Source organism: Mustela nigripes, chromosome 1 (genome assembly GCF_022355385.1).
Source record: "Mustela nigripes isolate SB6536 chromosome 1, MUSNIG.SB6536, whole genome shotgun sequence".
In the NCBI taxonomy this organism is placed as follows: Eukaryota; Metazoa; Chordata; class Mammalia; order Carnivora; family Mustelidae; genus Mustela; species Mustela nigripes.
This window is the reverse complement of record NC_081557.1, coordinates 142,298,262-142,322,315: the sequence shown is the minus strand read 5'-3', so window position 1 is coordinate 142,322,315 and position 24,054 is coordinate 142,298,262. Positions and strand designations below refer to the sequence as shown.

The following is a 24,054-nucleotide window of genomic DNA, read 5'->3' as shown; positions in this document are numbered from 1 at the left end:
ATAATATATAATGATGGATCTTATTCGTACAGTCTATGATGTCTGTCATATCTGCATAACTTACGAGTCAACCACTTATCAATGCTTCTTTAGTATGTTGAATCACTATATAAATATTGCCTATGCACTTTGAATCTCTTCATTCCATATCAGTACACAAGATCATACTGCATGTTCATTATACAGGCTCTTCTCAGAGATGTCTTAGTTATGGATTAACTTTACATTTGTTGATTGATAAAGTGATAGTCTGAAAACACCTTTCAGACTAAAATACATATTCTTTTTTTATGAATTCTAGAGAAATGGATGATTGGTTTATATATTGACTAGGAATGATTATAAAATGAAATACATATCTATACATTATTTATATATATGTATATATACATATATATATATAATGAATGTATTTAAGGCATGTGTAGTTGTTTGTGTAAAGTAATTAAAAGTAGCTAACCCATAATCTCATTTCTAATTTAGGTATATAGAAAAGGCTAGAATTTAACATTCTGTATGGCTTATTTTTTTGGTAAAAGCTATTTTTAATTAGAGAACTTAAAAACATAGATTATGATGGGAGCACCTTATAATGAATTATTTCCAGTAGGTCAATTTTTCACTAAGTTTAAGTGCCTGTACACAACTTGATCCCTTTCATAATAAATGAAGACAAACATGGCTGTAAGAAAAGCTCTAGAACTGTAATCTTGATGGCCTCTGTTCTCCTAGAGAAACAGAATGGGTTCATTTAGACATTTCTACTCTCTGAACTATTTCAAATAAATGAAAGCACTCTTTTTTTTTCCCTCTCAGTAATCAGGAAAAATTTGGAGGTAAATGAGGGTATTGTGACATGTAGTCTTTTTGGGTTTTATGGAACTGAGAAGTGCATAGCACTTTTACTGTTAGTGAAAGAGAAGATTGCTTGGAGTTATCAGTAAGGATTTAGAAGGATTCACTGGACCTGTAGTGGCTGGGCAAGGGGGAGCCAGGGGAGGTTGGCAGAAGTTGAGTAAGGAGTATAGCTTACAGCCTCGGTTTCCAGTGATTGAGATGTGAAGGCTGAAATTAACTTTTTCTTTATGGATAATTAATCTCATACTTTCTTGTTTTCTTAAAAATATACTTTGATTTGTATTAAGTGGCAATTAAAAATGGGCATTTATGTTATATTTGTATTATATTAATGTATAAATTTTCCCATTTCTTGTTTGAATTAACTTCATTTGTAAAAACAATCAAATGTCAAAATTATACTACTCTAGAGATAACATTTACCTAAATATAAAAATAATTTAAAATTATTTTAGAAGGGATACCTCTGAATAGGTAAACTAATTTTCGGTGCTTGTTTGCTTTGTTTTATGGTTATTCAGGTAGCAGTCTAACCTGTGGTTTGTCTGCATTATCAGTTTGGTGCATCATTTATAATTTTAAAAAATATATAACTTACATGTTCATTGAAGAGAAAGCAGGTGAAGACAAGGACAGAAAAAGAATCACAGTTTTACTAGTCAGATAAAACCATTGGTAACATTTTCATTTATTATGTTATGTTACCATACCATACAATCATTAGTTTTCAGTGTACATTTTAATACATATCTTATTACAGACATATTTGTATTATACCAGAGTAAAAAAAAATCTGGTAATAGCATTTGTTCTAGATTTTCCTTCCCCCCAAAATATATGTAGGAAATATATTTAAGGACAACTGATTTAAGAGACCCACTATAATTAGTATGAATCTTCTATCCTAAACTGCTTTGTCTACTTTATAGTTTCAAAGTTTGCCATATATTATATATTGATATGTAATAGAATATGTATTATATATAGATATGTGTTAGGATATGTATTATATATACTATTTTACATTTTGAGGAAAAAATTATTTACTTAGAGCTTTCTTAATTAATGTTAGGACTCCATCCCAAATATGGAATAGAAAAAATGCATAATGTGATTTTAATAAAGCTTATTGTATTCATATCATTGTGCCTTTCTTGAGGTTTATGAAAAATTTTAGGATACTGGAAGTCAATATTAAAATGTCAAAAGAAAAAAAGAAAAACTTTCAAATGGCTTAGCTGAAGAAAATATATAAACACCTGTGAAGGCATTTCTGTCCTTTTCCCTTTCCACTGTGTATCATGTCTTACTGCTGAAACCTTTTATGTTTCTTTTAGTTGGGCATATTCTCAGATTTCTTTACCCTTCATTATTCTGTTTGCTTATTGTCCCCCTGAAAAAAATTAACAACTTTGTAGGAATAAGATTTAAAGCCTGTGTGTTAAAGAACAAATATAGCGAAAGTTGATAGTAGTGATATTAAATGAAAAATTACTTTTGCGGGATAATTTAAATGTCTCTTGGTTTTTTCAAAGAGCAAGACCACTTAAACTCTGTCTTTGAATAGAAGAATAGAGTATAGATTGTATTTCTCAAATAATAGAAATGTATTCAGTATTAATTGAATAAAATGTCAAAAATAAGAAAAAATTGAATATTTTCTTGTGGGATTTATCCAGATTTCTGTAAAAGAGATTAAAAAATTGGATTTGAAGATTTTGCATCTGTTTGCATATATTTAAATGCTTGGGTGAGCAGTATTGACAAAAAAAATACATAGGAGTGCACAAGCAAGAATGTCACGTATAATTGGAGTAGTCTGCAAAGAAGGAAATAAGACTTGAATTGTGCCACAAATAAGGGCAAGAGATAAGCAAGATGTGAAGAAAAAAGGATTTGGGAGGCATATTTGCAAGGCAAACAGAATGAGCTAAAGCAATGAATCAAGTGTTTGGGCACAGTCAAGGAACAGTGAGTATAGATGAGCTTGGGTGAGGTGGAGGGGCAGTGGGAGGTGCACATGTTGATGAGAGAAGGCTCATACTGTAGAGCCTTCTGAATGGCAGGTCAAAGAGTTTGGGCCCAATATTGTGGATTCGGGTATTAATTAGAAAGCCATTAATGGTAGAATATAGTGAAAAATGTGATATGGCCAGGGTACCACTTGGGATTGTGACATTCATGAGTTAGGTTTCTGAAGTATGGGCTTTGTTTTAAGTCTTTCTTGAGTGTAGCTAGTAGTCAAACCATTTCTATCTGTCTGGACATAGTTGAAAAATCATTTCTTCTAATTGTATTAGGTGAGCAGGCAGGATGGATCAAGAATTCCCTAACATTGTTTTCTTTAAAACTTTGTATTTTAATGAAAATGTAATTTCTCGTCAAATCTAAGACACCATTGATTGATTCACCTTGCTTTCAATAACCAGTATTTTCTTTTCATTGATTTTAAGATGGATCCCAATTTCAAAGATGTTGAAATAAAGAGAAATTATGTATCTTAGAATCAGTGAGTTAAAATATTAGTATACTACCTGGTATAATTTTGTTTAATAACATTTGTATATTATAATAATATACATATAGTTGTGGAACTAGATATACAAAATCACAGGTTTCAGAAAAATGTATTTTGTATTTGGTCTTTGTTATTTGTGAATAAGACTTGGCTTCTGTCTCAGAGTTGCTCACAGAAGAATAGCAGGAGAGACACCTGCTGACATGTGCATTAGTGTTATGTATCGGGCCTACTGGGGGAATGAACAGAGGGCAGCTGGAGCTCACCTGGTGGATATGAGCAGATGTAAGAAATAAGGGCATTTCAGCAGACAGATTTTAGAGGTTTTAAGCAGCAGATCAGAGTCATCTAATAGAAGAACTAGAAACCCAAGATGAAATGAAGCTGAAGATGCCCTGCTCCCATATTGGTTTCTATAAGACCATAGTCTTATAATTGATACGAAGCTCTCTTTTCTACCTAAAGGGAACTGAATGCTGAAATATATGTTTAAAAACTACCCTTGGGATCTACAGGAGCTCTTAGAATTTAGCAGTGAGTGCGAGAGGGGGAATCTCACGTAGGTTCCTAGGAGTAGTTTCACTTTCTATCTATAAAAATAACCCAATTTAGGAAATAGCTTGTACATGAAATAATGAAAACTGTAATCTGACCAGTTGTAACCTTTGTGAAGAAAGTTACATAGAGAGAAGGCATGAAGAGGAACTGTAGCCTAGTGGCCAGAGGAGGGCTCTAGGGCCAGGAACTCAGACTTATATTCTGCCTTCACTACTTCCTAGCTATGTGAGCCTCGCTAATTTATTTAGCTTCCCTATTATGTGGACTCCATTTGCTAAATGGAGATGATATGGTTGCGTGAAGATTAAACAAGGTAAAAGCTATAAAGTGCTTAGAGTAATGTATGGCCCATAATAAGAAGTCCTATGTTTTTAAAGGTGGCTATGTATCCCCCATTGTCCAGAAGGTAAGGAAAATTAAATTTGTCATGAGACTGTGTTAAGTTTTCTATTTGCTTAGATGGCATGTCCTTACATTGATTCACTTTTCTTCCTCTGCAGTTCCATACTCATATTCAGCAAGCAATCTTTTGTTCATTAATTTAGTATTAGAGTAAAAAAGTAATAGTAATAATGCCATTAGTTTAAATTGAAGGCTTCCTATGTTCTAGGCAATGTTCAAAATTCTGTTCATATATTATCTTGTTTAATCCTTACAACCATGTAAGTATATTGTCCTCCTTTTATACACAAGAAATCAAGGCATAGAGAGGTTAAGTAACTTTTCCAAAGTGATACAGCTGATACATGGTGGAGCCAGTGGAAGTCTTTTCTTGTACATGTGTGCGTGCATGCGTGTGCACGCAAACACAAACACCCCTGTGCACATGCAGAGTATTTTTAGAAGCTGCATGAGGGTACTATACTAAACTTGGCTTCCAGTACATCGTTGCAAGGGTGGTCCAATTCCTTGTTTTCTGTGTATCTTGCGGATTATAATTCTCATCAGAAAGTTTGAGAACAGTTATATTTCTCCCCTTACATTAGGATTTTCTTTAGCAAGTTTCAAAGGGATTTCATATCTGTGATGTAGTAATTACCAGCCCTACCATAAAATATAGAGTAAGTTTACTTGATCTTGAAGGAAATAAAAGAAATACATTTTATTCTTAAGTGTGCCTAGAATTACAAGAGTATAATTTCGTATTGAAGAATTACTCTAACTCTTTCCACGAAAGTTTTTTTTGTTAATTCAACCTTTTCTGTGTCCCCACACATATCTGAGATTCCTATCTGTATGGTTCTTCAGAGGTCTTTCACATTACCCTATTTTTATACTTGAATATAGAAAAGAATGCTAATTTTTTTAAACTTGTTGTTTGGGTGATATGATTGCCCTCTTAATTTCTTTCTAGTGAGATAAGTAATTTATAAGGAGCTAATTTTAGCATTTAGCCAGATGAGAGAGTTTTTTCAGTCACACAGATTTAGCAACATTGTCTTAGCCATTTAAAATACAGATAAGTAAATCATAGTTAGGTCCAGTTCTTTAACCTCCATCCCTATAACACATATTCTTGGGACTGTAGGATGTAATACACCTTTTAGTAAGCTGTATTAAAATCTGCTTTAACCTAGCCACAACAGTGATCGGAGATCCGATGATTATGGACTCCCTTGCATTAAGAAGACTTTACTTGGGGCACTTGGGTGGCTCAGTAGGTTAAGCCTCAGGTCATGGTCTCAGGGTCCTGGGATGAAGCTCCGCATCGGGCCCTCTGCTCAGCAGGGAGTCTGCTTCCCTCTATCCCTCTGCTTGCCTCTCTTCCTACTTGTGCTCTCTCTCTCAAATAAATAAATAAAATCTTCAAAGAGAAAAAAGAAAAAAAAAAAAAGACTTTTCTTGCAGCGGTAATGGCCCTAGGGTCAGTCTCCATGGCTTTGTGAAGTAGGGTGGTGGGCAGGGCATTGTGGTAGGCAGGATTAGAGACCATCCCTCAAGATGTTGTAGCAAGTACTGGCTCTGTTAGCCACAGGATATACATTACTTCTTTTCTCTGTTTTGTTCCTTCCTCTAAGTGTTATCCACAGATGCTATGGAAGAAGATATTCCCTTCAATTGGTTTATAATAAACTTAATGGATGGCTTTGAAGTGTTACCCTGAACCTGACAGCAAACAGGATGCATGCTGAAATGTCCTAGTGTAGCAAAACTCATTCACTAACCGTGCTCATTGCATATCGTTTTCAAGTACCTAACAGGGATATTTAAAGGAAAATGCCTATTTCAGCTGTGAACCTTTCCCCATAATAATAGGAAGGAACTATTCCAAGTACATTATTGTATAGTTGAACAATTAGATACTTTGTGTACCAGGACTTCACTTTGAATCCTTGTTCTGATGCTTACTAGCTGCTTAACTGTTGGGTAAGTCATTTAACTCCTTGAAATTTCTGTTTCTCACTTCAAAGTGGAGATCATGATAACAATGCCAGTCTTCCTCTCAACCTTGTTTTGAAGATTATTAATGATTACTTTAATAATTAAATTATTTTACTAATATTAGTAATATTTTATAATATAATTACTAATATTCATATTATAAATAATATAATTATTTACTAATGCTATTACTTTACTAACATATAGTTATTTTACACATATTATTTTCTTTAATTACCAAAATAATACTAAGACTGAACTGAGAATCTCCCTGTGTTACTGATGGAAAACTTGAGGTTCAAATAAGAAAAATATAAAAAGTTAATGTTTTCAGAATCTGCAGACTCTACAGTCTGTGTGACTATCAGGTATTGATGTTAGATTATAATACTCCAGAATCATTTGTCTGTGGATTGGAACCCTACCTTTTCTTAGTAGCTGTGTGGCTTTAAGCAGATTCGTTAAATGTCTGAACCATTTTTCCTGGTCCGTAAAGTGCTGTTATCGATGCCTACTTCATAGGTTGGTTGTGGGGATTACGTATGTGGCACAGGGCCTGGCATACAGTGGCATCCATGAATTTGATTCCCACTTTCCCAGCCAGAAAATTTCCCTTTTCTTGGTTTTTAAATAGAATGTTGACAGTGATGTTGATTTTATCTTTCTTCATCTCGTTTTAAGTTCATAGAACATGAGTTTCTATTGGATATCTTAGATCAATCATGATTTGCTTGAAGATGCCTCATTAACTACGTTTTACAGATTGGAACTGGTTTTCAAAATAGCTCATAAAAGATCATAGCTGCTATGAAAAATTCCCGTTAAATTTTCCCTAAGTACTTTAAAAATTTTCCCCACTTATTAAGTGATTCTGTGCAAGTAGAGCTGCTTAGTAAGACCTGTCTTTGTAGTCATTTCGTGTGTGTGTGTGTGTGTGTTTGCAAGGAGGTATTTTTAGATAGTTTAGCTGAACAGCAATCTGACGTCTTTAGAGGAGACATCAGTTCATTATGTGGATACAAATTCTATGCTTTCAGCTTTTATACACCAAGTCTTAATTTAAATCTGTTCTTCTTGCCTTTTCTAACGAAAGAGACTATATCATGGTATGTATTCTGTTTCTTCCTAAGGTTGGCCTTTCCAGTTAACCTTTACTTAGAGAAACGATCATGGTAGAAATGCCTTTATTTTGCTCACAACTTAATATAGATTATAGAAGCATGGAATTTTGGGTCATATTTAAATATGGCATTATATATTATGCTACAGTGTTTTTCTATTGTGATGTGATTCAGGGTATTTAAAATAGTTATTATGGGGCTCATAAATGCTGCTTTCTTATAAAAAAAATTTAAAGGCCGGAATGTGGGAGTTCTATACCTCTTAACTGTACAAATTGCTTTTCGGTTTTTAAAAAAAAAAAGCCCTTTGCTTTGTGAAAGATAATTTAATGCTGAGCATGTAAGAAGGACATGGTTATTTGCTTTCTTGTTGCTCTAAACACAGTGTTATATATATTAAGTTACGATAATATTTTCTTTGTCTTGTTCTTTTCGTCTTTTTTAGAATTCTGGGAAAAGAAGCTCTTAACAGCTTAAGCAAATTAATATTAGATATGTGTGATCCTTGTTCTCATAAAAGCATGCCTTTGATTAATAATAAACATAGAACTTATATATTTTTCTGATTTTACTACAGCTAATTTTGAGAAAGTATATAGAAGTTCAAATGATTTTTAAAATTAATTTTCAAATATGTTCTCTTTATTCATTTTCCAGAGTTTAAAATTTACATTTACTTCATGTCAAAATGTCAAAGCTTGAGTGAAAACTTTTGTTATTCATTCAAACATGTTATCTGCATGGTATGAAGCGTCTAGGATTTAAAGTATGGTTTTTAATTTTTATTTCAATTATTTGATAATATGTGAACTAACCAGGATTTTAGTGCTATTTTAACTATTGCAGTGGAATTTCTCATGTTTTACCTTATTTTGTAAACATGAAGCTTTATCATAGATGAGTTTCCAAGCCTGAAGAAAGATACGATCTTGGAGAGCCAGGTTAATAATAATGGACATCTGTCTGAAGATGTGGACAGGTTTCATTCTTCAAAAAAAAAAAAAAAGCAGTAAGTAATATAGGTAGTAGGGTCATACATGACATTTTTGTAGTATGAAAAACAGAAAAAGGAAATCCTAAAGCCTGACATTTAAAAAAAAAAATCTTTCTTGATCTTAAAAATTAGTGGTGTTATGTAACCACTTAAGAATTTAGCTGAAGCCTGATATTAAGTGACTCACATTCCTAGCTTCTTAATGATGCTTCTTTACAGTGAAATTCAAGCAGTTGCCAGATTTTTAAGTCATGAGTTCATTCTCCCCCCCCCCCAAATTTGCCTGCAACAAAAATTGACAATCTGTGCCCAAAAAGGTGTTAACACTGAAATTCTTATATGCTAAGTGCAACATATTTTATGTTAGGCTGTTTCTCATCCACATGAAATCATCCACACTTCAATTTAAGAAAAGAGAACAACTTTAGGGCAAAGTTTCTTTACTGAAAAGTGGTATAACAGCTCCTAAGTCTGGCTTTATTGGATCCTTCTCCTAAAGTCCTTAGCACTTCTGCCAGAAAAGCCATTGTTCTTTCAGAGTTGTTTCCCTCAAATCAACCAAGAAAGGTACCTGCTGCTTTCTAACGCAATAATATACTACCGTAGCAACTAAACATGCTCTCAGGTAAGGCAATTGTTTTCTTGTCCCACCACTCACTGACTTAAAGGGAGATACTTACATAATAAGCTTCTTACACAAATAATGCTGAGGAACCTTAGGACTTGTGAAATTGAAACTTGAAGAATTTTTTTAAGGTACCTGGTAACTAACCACCCTGGGCAGGATTTAGGTAATCCTTGCTCCCCCACTCCCACTCCCACCACACACACCTACTCGTACACAGAGTGGGGCATTTGCTCTGAAATAAAGCAGTATTCTCGTGGGCATATGTAGTATTTGACTGTCGGGTATTCATTCACATTAATACCCCACCCCCCTTTTCCTGAATTAAAGGTGATTAAATCTTCTGTTGTTGTTCCATTCACTTCAGAATATCTCACAGATTTGAAGCATAATGAAGTGGAATATACAGAATTCTTGACAATTGTGTATTTATTACTTTTCCCCTCCTTTCATCACTTAAGTCAGTTATTCACTTTGGAATAAAGATGTCTTAATTTACTCTCTCTGCATTGACCTTAGATTATTTTCAACCTCTTTACTTTTCATTTCTTATTCCCCAGTTTTCCGCAGTTGGTAGAATACATCAGAATAGGCCTTGTTTGGTTATATATGATGATATGCATCTGTCTGTTTCAAAATGAAGATCTCTAGTTTATAAGCATCAGAGAATAACAGACGTCAGACCATGGCAACCATGGCCTTCAAGGGAAGAGGATACACAAAAAAATCAGAGATCATGTCTGATTTGCTTGATGTGTTTTATTATTGGTGTCTTGGTTACTATTTCGTTTTTCTTGATTCTCACCTTTAAGTGAGTACTCTTAAGTTGTAAAAGAAAGGAGATTTCTGTCTCAGGAGGTTTGTTAATCCTGAAAGCATTTAAAGAACAGACTTTATTTACAAAGTCACATTAAGTCAAATGATAAACACTTAGTTCAACTGAACTTTTATTAGGTTTATACATTTGGAGGAGGTACTAGGTATTTTGCAAGTTCTTTGAAAGATTCTGTGAGCAAAATTCTAGATGTTTAAGCTAACTTTACTTTATAAGTGAATTCCTATTTTACATTCCTACAGGGCTACTTTTTAAATTTTTTGCTAGTGCGTATCTAACACGTTTATATTAATGCCTTAGAACAGAAGGGAGAGAAAATGGGACCTCGTATCTCATTACCCCATCTGTTTGTTGATTTCAAGAATCTTTATCCCATTATAGTATAAATCAAAATATTCTCTTCCTCATCATCATAATCATCTTGATCATTTTTTATTATTTTTATGCATATTAACATGTTAATGCTTAATGAGCAGGTGAAAAGTCTTACAAAATTTGTCCCCTAAACCAGACATCCACTGGTTGATTATAATAAAATCCAAGACCATATATTCAATTACCCACCAGATATATCACTGTAGATGTTGTCAACTCATATTTGATGTGATCAAAATATAACTCCTGAGTGTTCTCCCAACCACCACCAAGAAATAAACCCAACCAACTACCTAATCAAGTAGGCCAATGATACCTGTGGTTCTCTAGTTTTCCTTAGCTCGTCATCTTTGACATTACCATCCATTAAGATACAGAAGCCCTAAAGTTACAAATTATCTTTGGTCCTTCACTTTGCCCAAAACTCATTATTCTTCATCAAATCCTGTGTATTCTACCCTTTTAATCATGAATTCATGCTTTTTCTCTCCATTTCCATTATCATCTGGATCCAGGCTACCATTATCTCGCTTGGACTATTCCAGTTGACTCCCACTGTTCCCTTTATTTCAAATCTTGCCATTTCACAGAGCCTGATTTATCTTGTAAAATATGACTAGACCGTGTCATTTCTTTTAAAACTCTTTAGTAAGTCCCTATTGCACCTGGAACAAAATCTGTGCTCCCTACAGAGCTGTGTATGAAGCAGCTGAGGCTGCTCTTCCCTTATCTTGTTCAACTTTCCGAATCCACTCCACTTCAACTGCCATGATCCTTTTTTTGTTCATTTAACAGACCAAGCCATGGACTCTTTCCTCTAGTTGTTTCTTTTGCCTGAATACCATTTCCCATGATCTTAATGTGGCCAGATACTTGACTCTCAGATCTCAGCCATTTTATAAGTATTTATTGATTGTATAAGAGATGAATTGATAAAAAGTACAAACATTCAGGTAAAGGCAAATGTTATTAAGTTCAGAATCAGTGGATAATTGTTTTACCTCAGGAAGATTTTTTTCCCCTTAAGGCTAGATAAACTTAGATGAAACTGAGTAGGGTGTAAAGTTGGAGCCAGTATGCACCACCCCTCCCTCAATATTTATAATAGCAATTCTAATGATAAATTAGGATTAACATTGTTAACTATCAGAATTTTCTTATAGTAAATCATGCAGTTCTTTAGCATTTACAAGAAATATGGAAATAAATATTCACCTAAGCAGCAAAAAATAAATCTGGTATAAGCTATTTAGGAATTGTAGATAGTAAGAAGTTTGAGACCTATTGAGAAACAATATTAATATGCATTAAACATTAAACAGTCTTTGAAGGTCTTCAGTATAACATCAAAAACCAGGTAAACTTACTTGCTTGTGTCCTTAACATGTAAAGACCTTGAACAATTTAGCATTATGAAAGTTACATGCTTTTCACAGAACAATCATCATTCTAAGACACATAATTTGTGTCTGTAAATATGTGCCCATAATTTGGCATTGAGATTAAAATTACTTTATTTTTGATTTGTATGAACATCATACATCATTAATAATGAATTCCAAGTTACTGTTCCCTTTCAGTATTTTTGTGTTCTTCAGAATACTTGTTTAAAAAAAATTAATGCTAAGATTTATATTCTAGAGAATTTGGAAAATATTCAAATTAATTTTTTTCTTTTACATAAAAGTAAGAACAGGATTCTGCTGTTAGCAGTGCCATGCTAATTCACCTTCTTGGACATCAGTTCCTACAACTGTGAAATGAGATTATGTTAAATCAGCCCCTAAAAATCCTCCAGGTCTGTCAGTGTACTTTCATACTCAACTTTGCATTTGTATAATGCTTTGTATTATTAGAATTCTTTTACATTTATCTTCCATTCATTCTCACAGCTTTCTTGTGAGGTGGGCAAGACAGACCTTGTTATGTCTGTTCTACATTGGTGAGGAAATTTGAGTTGCAAGGAATTTAAATGATTTTCTTGAGTCACACAGACAGCTTGGGACTAGCTATGTATTCTTTCTATAATTCATATTAGAAACTATGACCTCCTAATGCTACTCTCTGGTTAGGTTCTTTGTCAAAATAAGTATTCATTTTATTAAAATGTAGTAAATTATTACTGAAATAACTTGAATATTTTTGTACTTTGACCCCTTGTTCCCTGGAAATCTTTCAGGCACATTAGTTCTGATCAGGAGGTCAAAACTAATTAATAAAGTATTGTAGCAACTTGTGCCGCTTAACTAATTGCCTGTATGGTACTTTAGATCGAATTTTTATCTTCTGAAGAAGTTAAACAGTTACAGAGATCCCTGTAAGTATCACAGGTTAGGTTCTAAAAGGCCTTATTTTATTTCTTTTTCTTTTTTCTTTTTTTTTTTTTTTTGCAGTAACCTAGACGGCATGCCTCCTCTGTCCTAACTTGTCTTTCTACTTCCATTCCAACCTCTTAGAATCCATTCTCCCTCCCCAGCACCCCTACTAGAATGATCTTATGAAGCATAACTGATCTTGTCAATTGCTTATTTAAAAAGTCCAGTGTCTTCCCATTGCCCTTAAAAAGCCTACTTTTTATCAGGAATAGTTCCCTGCTTTTCTGACTTCATTTATACCACTTTCCCCCTCAAGCATTATCATTTTCTCCCACCCAGTCACCTTGGGCTTCTGTTTCTTGAACATTCCTAGGTTCTTCCCACCTTAAAGTCTTTGCCCTTGAGATCCCCTCCACCTGTAAAGCTCTCTCCCACCCTTGTTTGGCTAGATCCTTTGTGTTTATTCATCCATCATCTCAAACATCATTTTCTCAGAGCCACCTTCCAGGTTGCCTGACCTAAAATAACCCCCCTGAGGGGCCCCTTAGTGGCTGAGTGGATTAAGCCTCTGCCTTTGGCTGAGGTCATGATCTCAGGGTGCTGGAATAGAGCCCTGCATTGGGCTCTCAGCTCAGCAGGGAGCCTGCTTCCCCCTTTCTCTCTGCCTGCTGCTCTGCCTACTTGTGATCTCTCTCTGTCTGTGAAGTAAATAAATAAAAATCTTTAAAATTAAAATAAAATAACATAACCTCCCTGAAAATAAAATAGATAAGGTAGCCTCCCTGTTCCCAACCACCATAGTGCATTACAGCACCCTACATTTTTAATATTGTTTTTATGGTACTTGCTGATATCTAAAGTCATTTTGTTTATTGTTATTTTTCTTGCTTTTCTACCCTCAATCCCCTCCTGCCTCTAGAAATGTAAATTCTAGGGACCAGGGACTTTGCCAGTCCCAGTCATTGCCATGTAACTAGCTCCCTCCCATGTATCAATGCTTGGTTCACTGAAGCAAGTCAGTAAATACTTGTTAAATAATTAAGTAGATGAATTAACCTTACAATTCTGAAGTAGAATCCCAACACTCTTCATCTGGCGGTCTCCTTTTTTGGAATCTGTACAGATAGAAATTCAAAAATTTTTTAGCCCAGAGGCTTTTGTCCCAACTTCTAGGAAATCCAAACTAAATATAATGGTTAACTATAGTTACTATTGGCCTAGGTTTCGTATAATTCCATCCCTCTTCTATTCCTTATCTTTTCATTTTATTCTGGTGATCCTACGTATAATTGCTGGTAGCAAGGGGTGACTGTGGAATTGGGAAGGGAGAGAACATTGGCGAGAGATAGTCTTTGTTCAGTGTCTCTCAGCCACAGTGTCTTCAGCTCTAAACTAGGGTTAATAGATCGGTGGTTTGTGCAAGTATTAAGTGCCGACAATAGCTTAGGCACTCCAAAGCAAGGGAAAGAGGAATGAAAATGCAGACATACTGCCTTTTGGACTCACCTAGAGAGTTAAATCAGCAACTATTGTAAAATGTGGTTAAGTTCTGTCCCAGGCAACATTCTCAGTGTCACAGGAGCATCTTAGAGGACCTTCTCACCTCCATGAGGAGAGTTCAGAGAATTAGCCAGCCTTGGGGGTGGTGAGCGTTCTTCTAGGAGGAGAGAACAGTGAAGAACCAGAGACAGAGTCTGATTTTCCAATAACTCTGAAGAGCTTCAGAGAACAGACTAGGGGGGAAAGAGGTGTGTGAAAAGATCAAGAGCAGAAGCCAGTGGGTGCAGTGGTTGGGAGTATAAACACTACCCTGAGGGTGAAGAGGCCACTGAAAGATTTGTGGCAGGGGAATGACAAGATCAGGTGTGTATTTTTCTGTCGCCTTTTAAAAGTTTACCCTGGCTGCAACATGGAGAAGAGATTGAAGGGATGGTGGGGGACAGAAAGACTTGAAAGCAGCAGCAGGGGAGGACACTGGTGGTGCTGGAACATCAGAGGGAACTGGGATAGTATTTGTAAATCCCCTGGCACAGTGTTGTCACTGCAAGCGTGGCTCATTTTATAACTTCTTGCTTTTGCTGAAGGTTTAGGCTATGTAACTTCCAGGTTATGAAATTTAAACTGTTTCTATCTAAAGACATGTTCAAATTATTAAGTGCTTGTTTGTGTGCGTGTACACGCATACACACATGCACTGACATTACAGATTATATTAAACAAGTCATAAGATTCCCTAAGTGCGTCTTGATTAATGCTGTTCTATTTTCCTGATTTAAACTTGGGGTAATAAATTAATACGCATCCACATACACACTTAACAGAAAAGTTCAGAGAAAGTAGTTGAAGTTTGAGGAAAGTAAAAGCTTAATGCACTGATAGAGTACTAAATGTTGGTGTTAATTTAGGAAGAATGTGCTTTCTAAGAGAGTCGCTCAATTGATTATGTAAATAAATCTTTGCAGATGACTGAGAAGGTCATGAAAAATGCTGGAGCATTGACAGAAGTGAGGGTATTAGGAAGGAGTCTCCTTATGAGGTAACGTGTGTTTGACTGTGTCTTAGTAATTCAAACTATTCATTTGATGATATGGTGTCTAAGGCTTACCAGTCCAAACAAAACAAAACAAAACAAAACAAAAAAAAAAAGAAAAAAAAAGGAAAGATGAAGGAAAAAGAAAAATCTGTTCGACTTCTTGCAATTTATGCAGTATGTGTTTCTGCTGACCCTGGGCAATGAGTAATGCACTGCAAATGTTTAGTCAGTTTTCCCACAGTGCCCTCCAGACAGAGCTAAAGCAGTGAAATTATCTGGTGTTCCAGGTTGACACATAAAGCCTTTGACAATAAAACATTAAATTAAATGTCTTAGCACTGAAGTCCTTGGAAATAAATGCTGAAATGAATATCTTTATCTTTGAAGTAAAAGGAAAAAGTGATACACTAGACACATAAAATTAATACCTACTATTTTTGTTAGTAACTTAAGAGGGATAACATGTAATTATTTTTTGATTTAAAGATTATTGTCTAGCTAAGTTGTAATACTCATCTTTGGAGAAGTAGCAGTTGTGGTGTAGTGTTTGAATGAAATCTAGACATGAACCATTAGAGAGGTAGGATCTGAGGTGTCGATTAAAATCAAAGTCATTTCTTCTGTTGTGTGCATGTGTGTCTCACATAAATGGGATGGGATTTTCAGTAAATTAAGTTATATAGCCATTGTACCCATGAACGATAGCTTAGAATGGACACAACTTTATAGTTGAGTCACACAACCAGTGGTGTATCCATCAAGACAACTACAATGCCCTTGTTTGCTGCCAGCCTCGATATAAGCTGTAATAAACATCTTTTTCTGTTTAAGTCGTGTGGAATTACTCATAAATATTTATTAAAAGTTATATATATTCACATTAAACACTTTAGGAAAATGTTTTAAATTCATGATGCATACATTCTGAGTGCTCAAAACCCTCCAGTGGCTTCCCATGTCGCTCGGGATAAAATCCAAAATCATTGCCATAGCTTTCCTACATGATTTCAGCATAGAATATCTCTCTGTACTGATTCCTTCTGGTCTTCTCAGGGCTTTCACTAACCTTCTACCTACTCCTAAAACATACCAAGGCCACCCCTTCCTTTGCTCTTGATGTTCTGTTTCCCCATTATGTATCTGTAGGTTTCAGGCATTTGCTTCATCAAGGTCTTTGAAATGTTATCTTAGCAGTGAGACCTTCTACCCTCTATATCCCGTATCCTATTTTATTACTTTTCAATTCACTTAACTCTGTGTGACATACTCTTAAGTTTGATGGTCATTCTCCCACCCCAGCTTCCTACTTCCACACACAAATGCTAAGATATAAAGCCTGTGGAATCAAGGATTCTGAGTATATCTGAGCTTTTAGGGAAATGAAGGTTCATTAATGCCTATTTTTAAAAGATTACAATATAAATTTTAATAGAAATTTTTTTTTCTTAAGGAGTCAATCCATTCAATGACATTTTTGAGTACTTTAATCAGTTGACTACAAGTAGGTGGGTTTTAGACTTAATTTTCCATTTAATTTATTCAGCAGTATTTTTTGAGAACAAGTAGTTATTTTGAAGACCTGTATTCCCATCATATAATATTTGTGTTGTGTAATGTGAGCAGGTATTAGTAGTCTCCCACTCATAAGGCACTGAACAACTCCAAATATATTTTATACTGTCTTTGATTCATAAGGTACTATGATAGTTGATTGTTTTTAAGTTGTATAAATAGCTAAGAATCTTTAATAAAATGTTTAATAATTATATTCCTTTGACTTACACAAAGGCAAACATAACATATATTCTAAAAATTTATGGAAGGTAATGTATATGTTATATATAAAGTATGTATGTACATACCCATATGCATGTATGTTTATATGTATAATATAGATGTGTAGATGTGTGTTATGTTATCTATTAAAACACATAACACACATCTATATATCTATATATCTAGCAAAATATTATAATTGGAACTATCTCTTTAGAAAATAAGTGAAAATATAAAAAGTAATTTTCTCATCTCAGTATTACATCTTAGATCTTCCCTGGCTATCCTATGACTCTTCATCACATCAGTCCTCTCTCTCTCTCTCTTTTTTTAATTTTTATTCAAATTCCGGTTAGTTAACAGAGTGTGATGATATTAGTTATTAGTTTCAGGTGTACAATATACTGATTCAACACTTCCACACAACACCTGGTGGTCATCAAAAGTTCCCTCCTTAATCCCCATCACCTATTTCACCCATCCCCCCACCCACCTCCCCTCTGGTGACCAACAGTTTATTCTCTATAGTTAAGAGTTTGTTTCTTTGCCTCTCTCTTTTTCCCCCAAAATTGTTTGTTTTGTTTCTTAAATTCCATGTGTGTGTGAAATCATATGGTATTTGTTTTTCTCTGACTTATTTCACTTAGCATAATACATCTTGTTTAATCTTTGTTAAATGTAGCACTTATCACTATTTGACAGTTTTCTTCATTATCCTTTTATTGTTTGTCTCCACCCACTAGTTGTAAGATCCGTAAGAGTGGGTAGTAGCTGGAAAACTTGGAATAGTGTCTGGTATACTAGCATAAAATGGGTTTTCAATAAATGTGTTTGAATAGGTAGAAGAACTCTAATGTTTATTTTATCCAAATTGGACATAGTACTGTGAGGTCAAGATATTTTCAGAACACTACCTACTTCTGCTTAAGGGATTTAGAATTTCATTGTGGAAGATTTTTCACAAATAGGTCTCACTGAATATTTATATGAGTTAAGGTATACATATGTGTTAAGACAATGTATATTAATTATTTATATTTATTTAGGTGAGTTAATGTATTTATATGAGTTAAGATAATGCCAGCCTTTGTACCAAACAAAACATAATGGCTCAAACACAATAGAAGTTGCATGAAATCTAAAGCGAGTACTCTTTTTTTTTTTTTTTTAAGATTTTATTTATTTATTTGACAGACAGAGATCACAAGTAGGCAGAGAGGCAGGCAGAGAAAGAGAGGAGGAAGCAGGCTCCCTGCTGACCAGAGAGCCCGATGCGGGACTCGATCCGAGGACCCTGATATCATGACCTAAGCTGAAGGCAGAGGCTTAACCCACTGAGCCACCCAGGTGCCCCTAAAGCAAGTAGTCTTGATTGATTACTTGGTGGATAGTTCCCTTATAAGCAGTGTTTTAGGGATCCAATCCCCTCTATTTTGTGGCTCAGTTGTGTAACCCTCAGAACAAAGCTTCTGTTGTTGTCCAACAGAAACTGTTTTGATGGAGGGGGGAAGATCTTGACAGTCATAAGGAAGGTTTTTATAATTAACGTGTGGAAATGGCATGTGTTGCTGGTGTTTGTCCATACTCGTAAGGCTTGAACTCACTTAAATGGGCGCATATTTAAGTATAAGGGAGGCTGGGAAATGTGGTCCAGCTGTGTTTCCTGGAAGGGAGGACACTCCTGAATAACTAGCCAGTTTCAGACATTTTATGGTATTTTGTTGTCTAGAAACGTTACCTTTGCATTTGGATGTGTGGTAGCTTGTGCAACTTCTAAAGAGTTAACAGCTACTTGTAGGTTAATGTTTTTAATTCTGTGTGAGGCTTTCTCCCCAAACCAGCTATTTATTTTTATTAAAAAAGAAAGCAGCTTAAGGTTCTCTATAGATCCCCTGGGAATCTTTTTTCCTTGACTTTAAACACTCATTTCCCTAACTCCATACTCCCTTGAGCACTTTTACAGCTGGGATAACTAAGCATCGTCCCTTTGGAGCTCATCAGAGTTGTTGTCTAATTGGTTGCAGAAGTTGGTTTCTGGTATTACCAGCAACTTTTCAACCTCTCCAGAGACTGCTGCTTCCATAGCACTGGTCCCCCTTTGTCCTGGAAAACAAGAGACTGAGGACTCAAGTTTTAGCAACTGTAAGAGATTATAAGTTTTACCATGGGGGTAATCACTAATTTTGCTAAAAAGTGTATTTATTGGGCTGGTTTTCACATTAGAAAATAAAGCTGTTCTTGTATTCGTGTAAAGTTCCTTTAAGGCGTTTACCATTTAAATAAGGGAGAAGATAGGTGCAAAGATTGGGTTAGAATATGGCCTTAAATAGTAAAAATCTAGAGTCAGGGTACAGAGTAAAAAGGATAGAGATTTTGAAGCCTCCTACCCGGAGGCTTTGGACAAGTCACTTGAGCTGTTTGAGCTTCTGTCTCTTCAGCAGCATCTGGACTTTTTACAGGTGTTAGAACAAATAGATCTCAAATACTGAGCTCCTTGCTCATTACACAGTACATACTCCCCAAATAATGGCTGTCATTATTACTAACATGAAGACAAAATGCACTATACTTAAAGTGGAATGCTACTGAGAAGGTGATGTTAAAATTACCTGACTCAGTGCCAGCAGCTGCCATGTATTTTATTGACAATTTCTTGGATTGAGTGATCTAGGCTTGTTTTTGTTTTTGTTTTTGTTTTTCTTGGAATCCCTTGGAGGAATGTGTGCTTTTCAGATCAGTGGTTATTGATGATTGCAAATATATTGAAAAGAAGAAGGGATTATATGTTGTGCAGGGGAGTGGGATGGGGAGGTGGATTGAGAATCGAGTGACTGTCTCAAACCATCATAAAATTGTGTGTCTTAATAGGGCAGCAGGACATTTCATTTGGCCCTATATCATGATCATTTATCAACTCTCTCAGTATTTCTGTGGAAAACTGTATAGATTGTTTTATTTTAGGTTCCACATAAACATTTTTATTTTGAAAAAATATAGCTATCTTTCAGATGACAAATTTTCATTGGTTCTGATAGTAATTATAGAACTGCCCTCACTATGCCAGGTGTCTTCCTTTAAGATGATGAAATCTGTTGACTAACATATACCTAAGTCTGTATGTGTGTGCATAATTTTTTTCTGATTATCAAATGTTAGGAAAATTATATATCAGGCAAGTACCAGAAAAGGAGTTGTTCTCGCATATTTTATGAGGTTCTCTCTTAATTTATTTTACATTAAAAATTTTTGAAATACTCTTCAATAAGGAACATAATGCAACAGTGACCTCAAGCAGTGCTAGCTTGGAATGCTTATAAGCATCACATGATGGAGCTGGTATAAAGGAGTTAAAGAAGCTTTACATTTTACACAGGTTTAATAATGATTCTTGGATGTGTGATCTCAAAATGGCAAGTACTGGATATTGCCATAATGTTTTATTTAAAAAAATATTTTTAAGATTTTATTTATTTGACAGAGAGGCAGCAAGAGAGGGAACCCAAGCAGAGAGTGGGAGAGGGAGAAGCAGGCTTCCCATTGAGCAGGGAACCCGATGTGGGACTCAATTCCAGGACCCTGGGATCATGACCTGAGCCGAAGGCAGATGTTTAACTGACTGAGCCACCCAGGCACCCTGCCATAATATTTTAGATGAGTTTATAAAGTATATAGTAAACAACTTTATAAAGAACCTATAGGACAAATGAAAAATCAGCTTCACTAATGTACATACAGACTCAAAAAAGTAACATCTCAAACAATGTGGAAGAAATGAAAATTCTGTTAGGAAGCAGATGTAAAGTTTTAATAAATTGATTTTATGAATGTTAGAGTGAGAAATTATTTCAAATTAGTATTTTTCTGTATGATACTAAAATTTGCACAAGAAACTATATTAATTAGTTGATATAAGCAGCCATTTGACCATTTCATTAGTATTCACGAATTTTCAGGTCAGCTACTAAATTAATAAATATATTAAATTTAAAACTTAAATGTGTGTGCTCTAGAGCCAGATGTCCAGAGCTGGAATCTTTCTTTTCCTGCCTTTTCACTACCTGATCTTGGTACACATCACTTAACTTTTCTGTGTCTTAGTTTCCTCCCATTTAAAATGGTCATAATAACACCTACTTCATAAGATAGTCCAAAGAGTTAAATGACCTGATGTATCTGCAAGTACTTAGATCCGGGCCTGGCACAAAGGAACTCGTATACAGGTGTTTTTATTATTGCCTTCTCTTTGAAAAAAAATGGGGCACAGCCTTGAATTTTGAAATATATGATACCTAAATAGTTCATACACTTCCTCATCATATGAAAGGATTCAACTTTTCTGTTTTAGAGTACAGGTCACATGGATTCCTTCTGTTCAGTGCTTTCTTTCAACATCTAGTAGAAAAGGCTTTCTAAAAGAATTTGCTTAAAAACGTCTATTTACTGGTTTTGGTTATTTTCCTCAATAGAGGGTAATAGGTACTCTATTTGTGTGCAAATTATCACTGTGTCAGAAGTGTAGGAATTAGATTTTGATAGATTATAATTTACCCAACTGTAACCAATGAAGTTTATGATTCATTTATGTTACCAACCCCTCCAAACATGAGAGTGGCCTTTCTGCCCTGGGGTGAGGTCTAGGTCACTATCATATCTCAGTAGCTAATTCTAATACATAAAGGTTTATTTTTTGACAGGATAGTCATGTGTATAACTTTAACTTGATAACAAGTCTTCTCTATTAAGTTCCCTTTAAAACATTATTTTCATGTAGGAAAGTAGCAAGGAATTTTTGAAATAAAACACAACTAAACTCGCACTTTACTCATGTTCAGTGGTTCTTCTGTTCAGACAGTCCTCTACCGGCAGTGTCCTCAGGATAGAAAGAGTATCTTATTGTGGTTAAGCCATACCAGGTTTCAGCATGTGTCTGGGTCAAATATATGGAGGCTTTTGCAGTCAACCATCGTAAGACTATACACACAAAAGCACAAACTCCCCAAGATGTTAACACCTTGAGAGAATTCTTAGCTATGACAATTCGAATGTTTATAAAAGAGAGTAATTGGACTATAAGCATATCCTGATAATAAGGTTATTTACTTTACAAAATTTAGTATAGTATTCTAAGCAGTGAGCTCCTCGTGATAAACATATGGTTTATTTAAAATGTAATATATAGACTTGGGGGAATATATATCATAAGTAAACTACTATAATAGTAGTGTTAGCTATAACAGTGTCAAAAATAAGTCAGGTCTTTTTCTCTTTCTTTCTTTCTTTTTTTTTTTGTATTTGAAAAACATCTGACCTAAGGTGATGGAGAACCTTGACTGGAAAAATGGCAGAGGGAATGAAAAGGAAGAGAGAGGCATCAGTAAGGTAGATTTCTGTGGTTCACAATGATTATTTCATTTAGTCATTGTATTATGTTATATTCATTTAATAGAAGAAACTAAGGTACACAGAAGTTAATTAACTTGTCCAAAGTTGTTTGACTGAGGAGGAGGTTGACCAGAGGATAACTCCATATATGTTGATGTGAAGCTTATGTCTTTTGAGCCTGGCAGGAAACTGGGAGAATGTTCTTACAAATTACTACTTTTTGTCAGGTTTCTCTAGTAGCTATAAAGCAAATTCTTGTAGACCCGCTTCTGTGAAAGATAGTCATATTGACATTAAAAAAGTCTCCATGTATCTTAATGAGAAATAAGATCTATTCATTTATTAAATTATTATCTCTTGATACTTTTGGAAAAACCTGTTTCTTTTATGTTTATGCACAAAAGAAACTACAGAGCATACAAATATCTTTCTCTTTGTGGAATACTGATGGATGATGTAATTAAGAATAACTATTGGATCTAGAACGTACCGTAGGGTATAAGGGAAGCAAAAATTTTTTCTGATGAATAATATTCAGGAATCCAAATGTTTACTTTTTCTAGTGTTCTTAAAGAAATATCTGGATTGAGAGATACAAAAGTCGATTGTATTATGAAGTGGCCTTTAAAATGAGCTACTAAATAATATTCCTGTCTATTCAAGCTGTGTATAGAAGTAGGTCAGAGAGTGTCAGGATGAGTAGTACCTGAACAGTTGAGTAGTGAAAGAAAAATAGGAGTGTGTGTGCCTGTGTGTATACAGATGCAGAGAGAGAAAATATGAATTGCTTTTAAAACACAACTTGAGTTCTAAAGTGGGTAAGGGGACAGTGTTTGTGGCTGGATGATTTTGGCCACTAAACCCCTCTCAGTAATCCACTGGTATCTACTCTTGGATTCTCGCTACATTAGAAATTCTAGACCTAGAAAGGACCTGTGTCTTACACAGCGTCCATGTGTGGTAATTATCATTAAGCTAACGCACTTCTATTGTAAATGCTTTATGCCCAGTCATTCATTTAGTCCTCACAACTTAGGTTTCCAATAAGTGATGAATGAGTAGAAAAAAAATAAAGGAGACTGTATTTCATGAACATCTCAGAGAAAAATGGGAAATATGTCCAGTAACATACCAACTCTCCAACTCTTCCTTGCTGAGATTTAAAACATGAGCATAAAGAACACTCACAAAACTCTAGTGATGATAGGAGGAAAGCAGTATTCATTTGGGTAAATTCTTAGGAATATGATTTAATATAAAGTTAGGTTTGGGTCACTAAGTGTGATATTTAACTTACTTTAGATAGTGTCCCTCAGGATAAAGGGAGGATTATGTAGATCCCAACAATTAACACAAACCTTGCATGTTTTGTTGTAATTATTTCTTGAAATAAAGTGATTCTAAAGGTTAGTTGGGAAATTTCTCAGTGAAATAAATTTCAAGTGTTGGTGGCAGTAATTGTGTTTTGTTTTGTTTTTTTAACCGTTGGATTTCTTAGCAACCCCCTACGCTAATGATAATGCACTGTGAAACATGAAACTCTAGTCCATTTCCATTACATGTTCAATAATATACCAACTCTTCCTTGTAGAGCTTAAAAACAAGAGCATAAAGAAGTCTTTGGTGGGGAGAGACGGAAAGGGAAGAAAGCAGCTATCTTAGCTTCTACTACATTATCATTACTTTGAAGAATTTTACCATTTCAGCGAAGTATTGATTTAATGGTGTCAGAGACTTCAAGGCACTCAAATTCAATGCATTTATGTTTAAAACAGAGTTCAT

General features: G+C 34.8%; 1 protein-coding gene across 11 annotated transcripts in view; it reads left to right on the top strand.

The window, feature by feature from the left end:
- Positions 1-24,054, top strand: part of RAPGEF2 (Rap guanine nucleotide exchange factor 2) — a 249,798-nt gene that overhangs the window by 163,522 nt on the left and 62,222 nt on the right. For 6 of the 11 annotated variants that reach the window (XM_059374428.1, XM_059374381.1, XM_059374418.1 and 3 more), the window contains one exon: positions 22,204-22,269. The exons of the other annotated variants lie outside the window; for them this stretch is intronic. In XM_059374428.1, the coding sequence (XP_059230411.1) occupies positions 22,204-22,269 (66 nt within the window). The remainder of the gene's footprint in view (positions 1-22,203; positions 22,270-24,054) is intronic. 11 annotated transcript variants of the gene reach the window in all.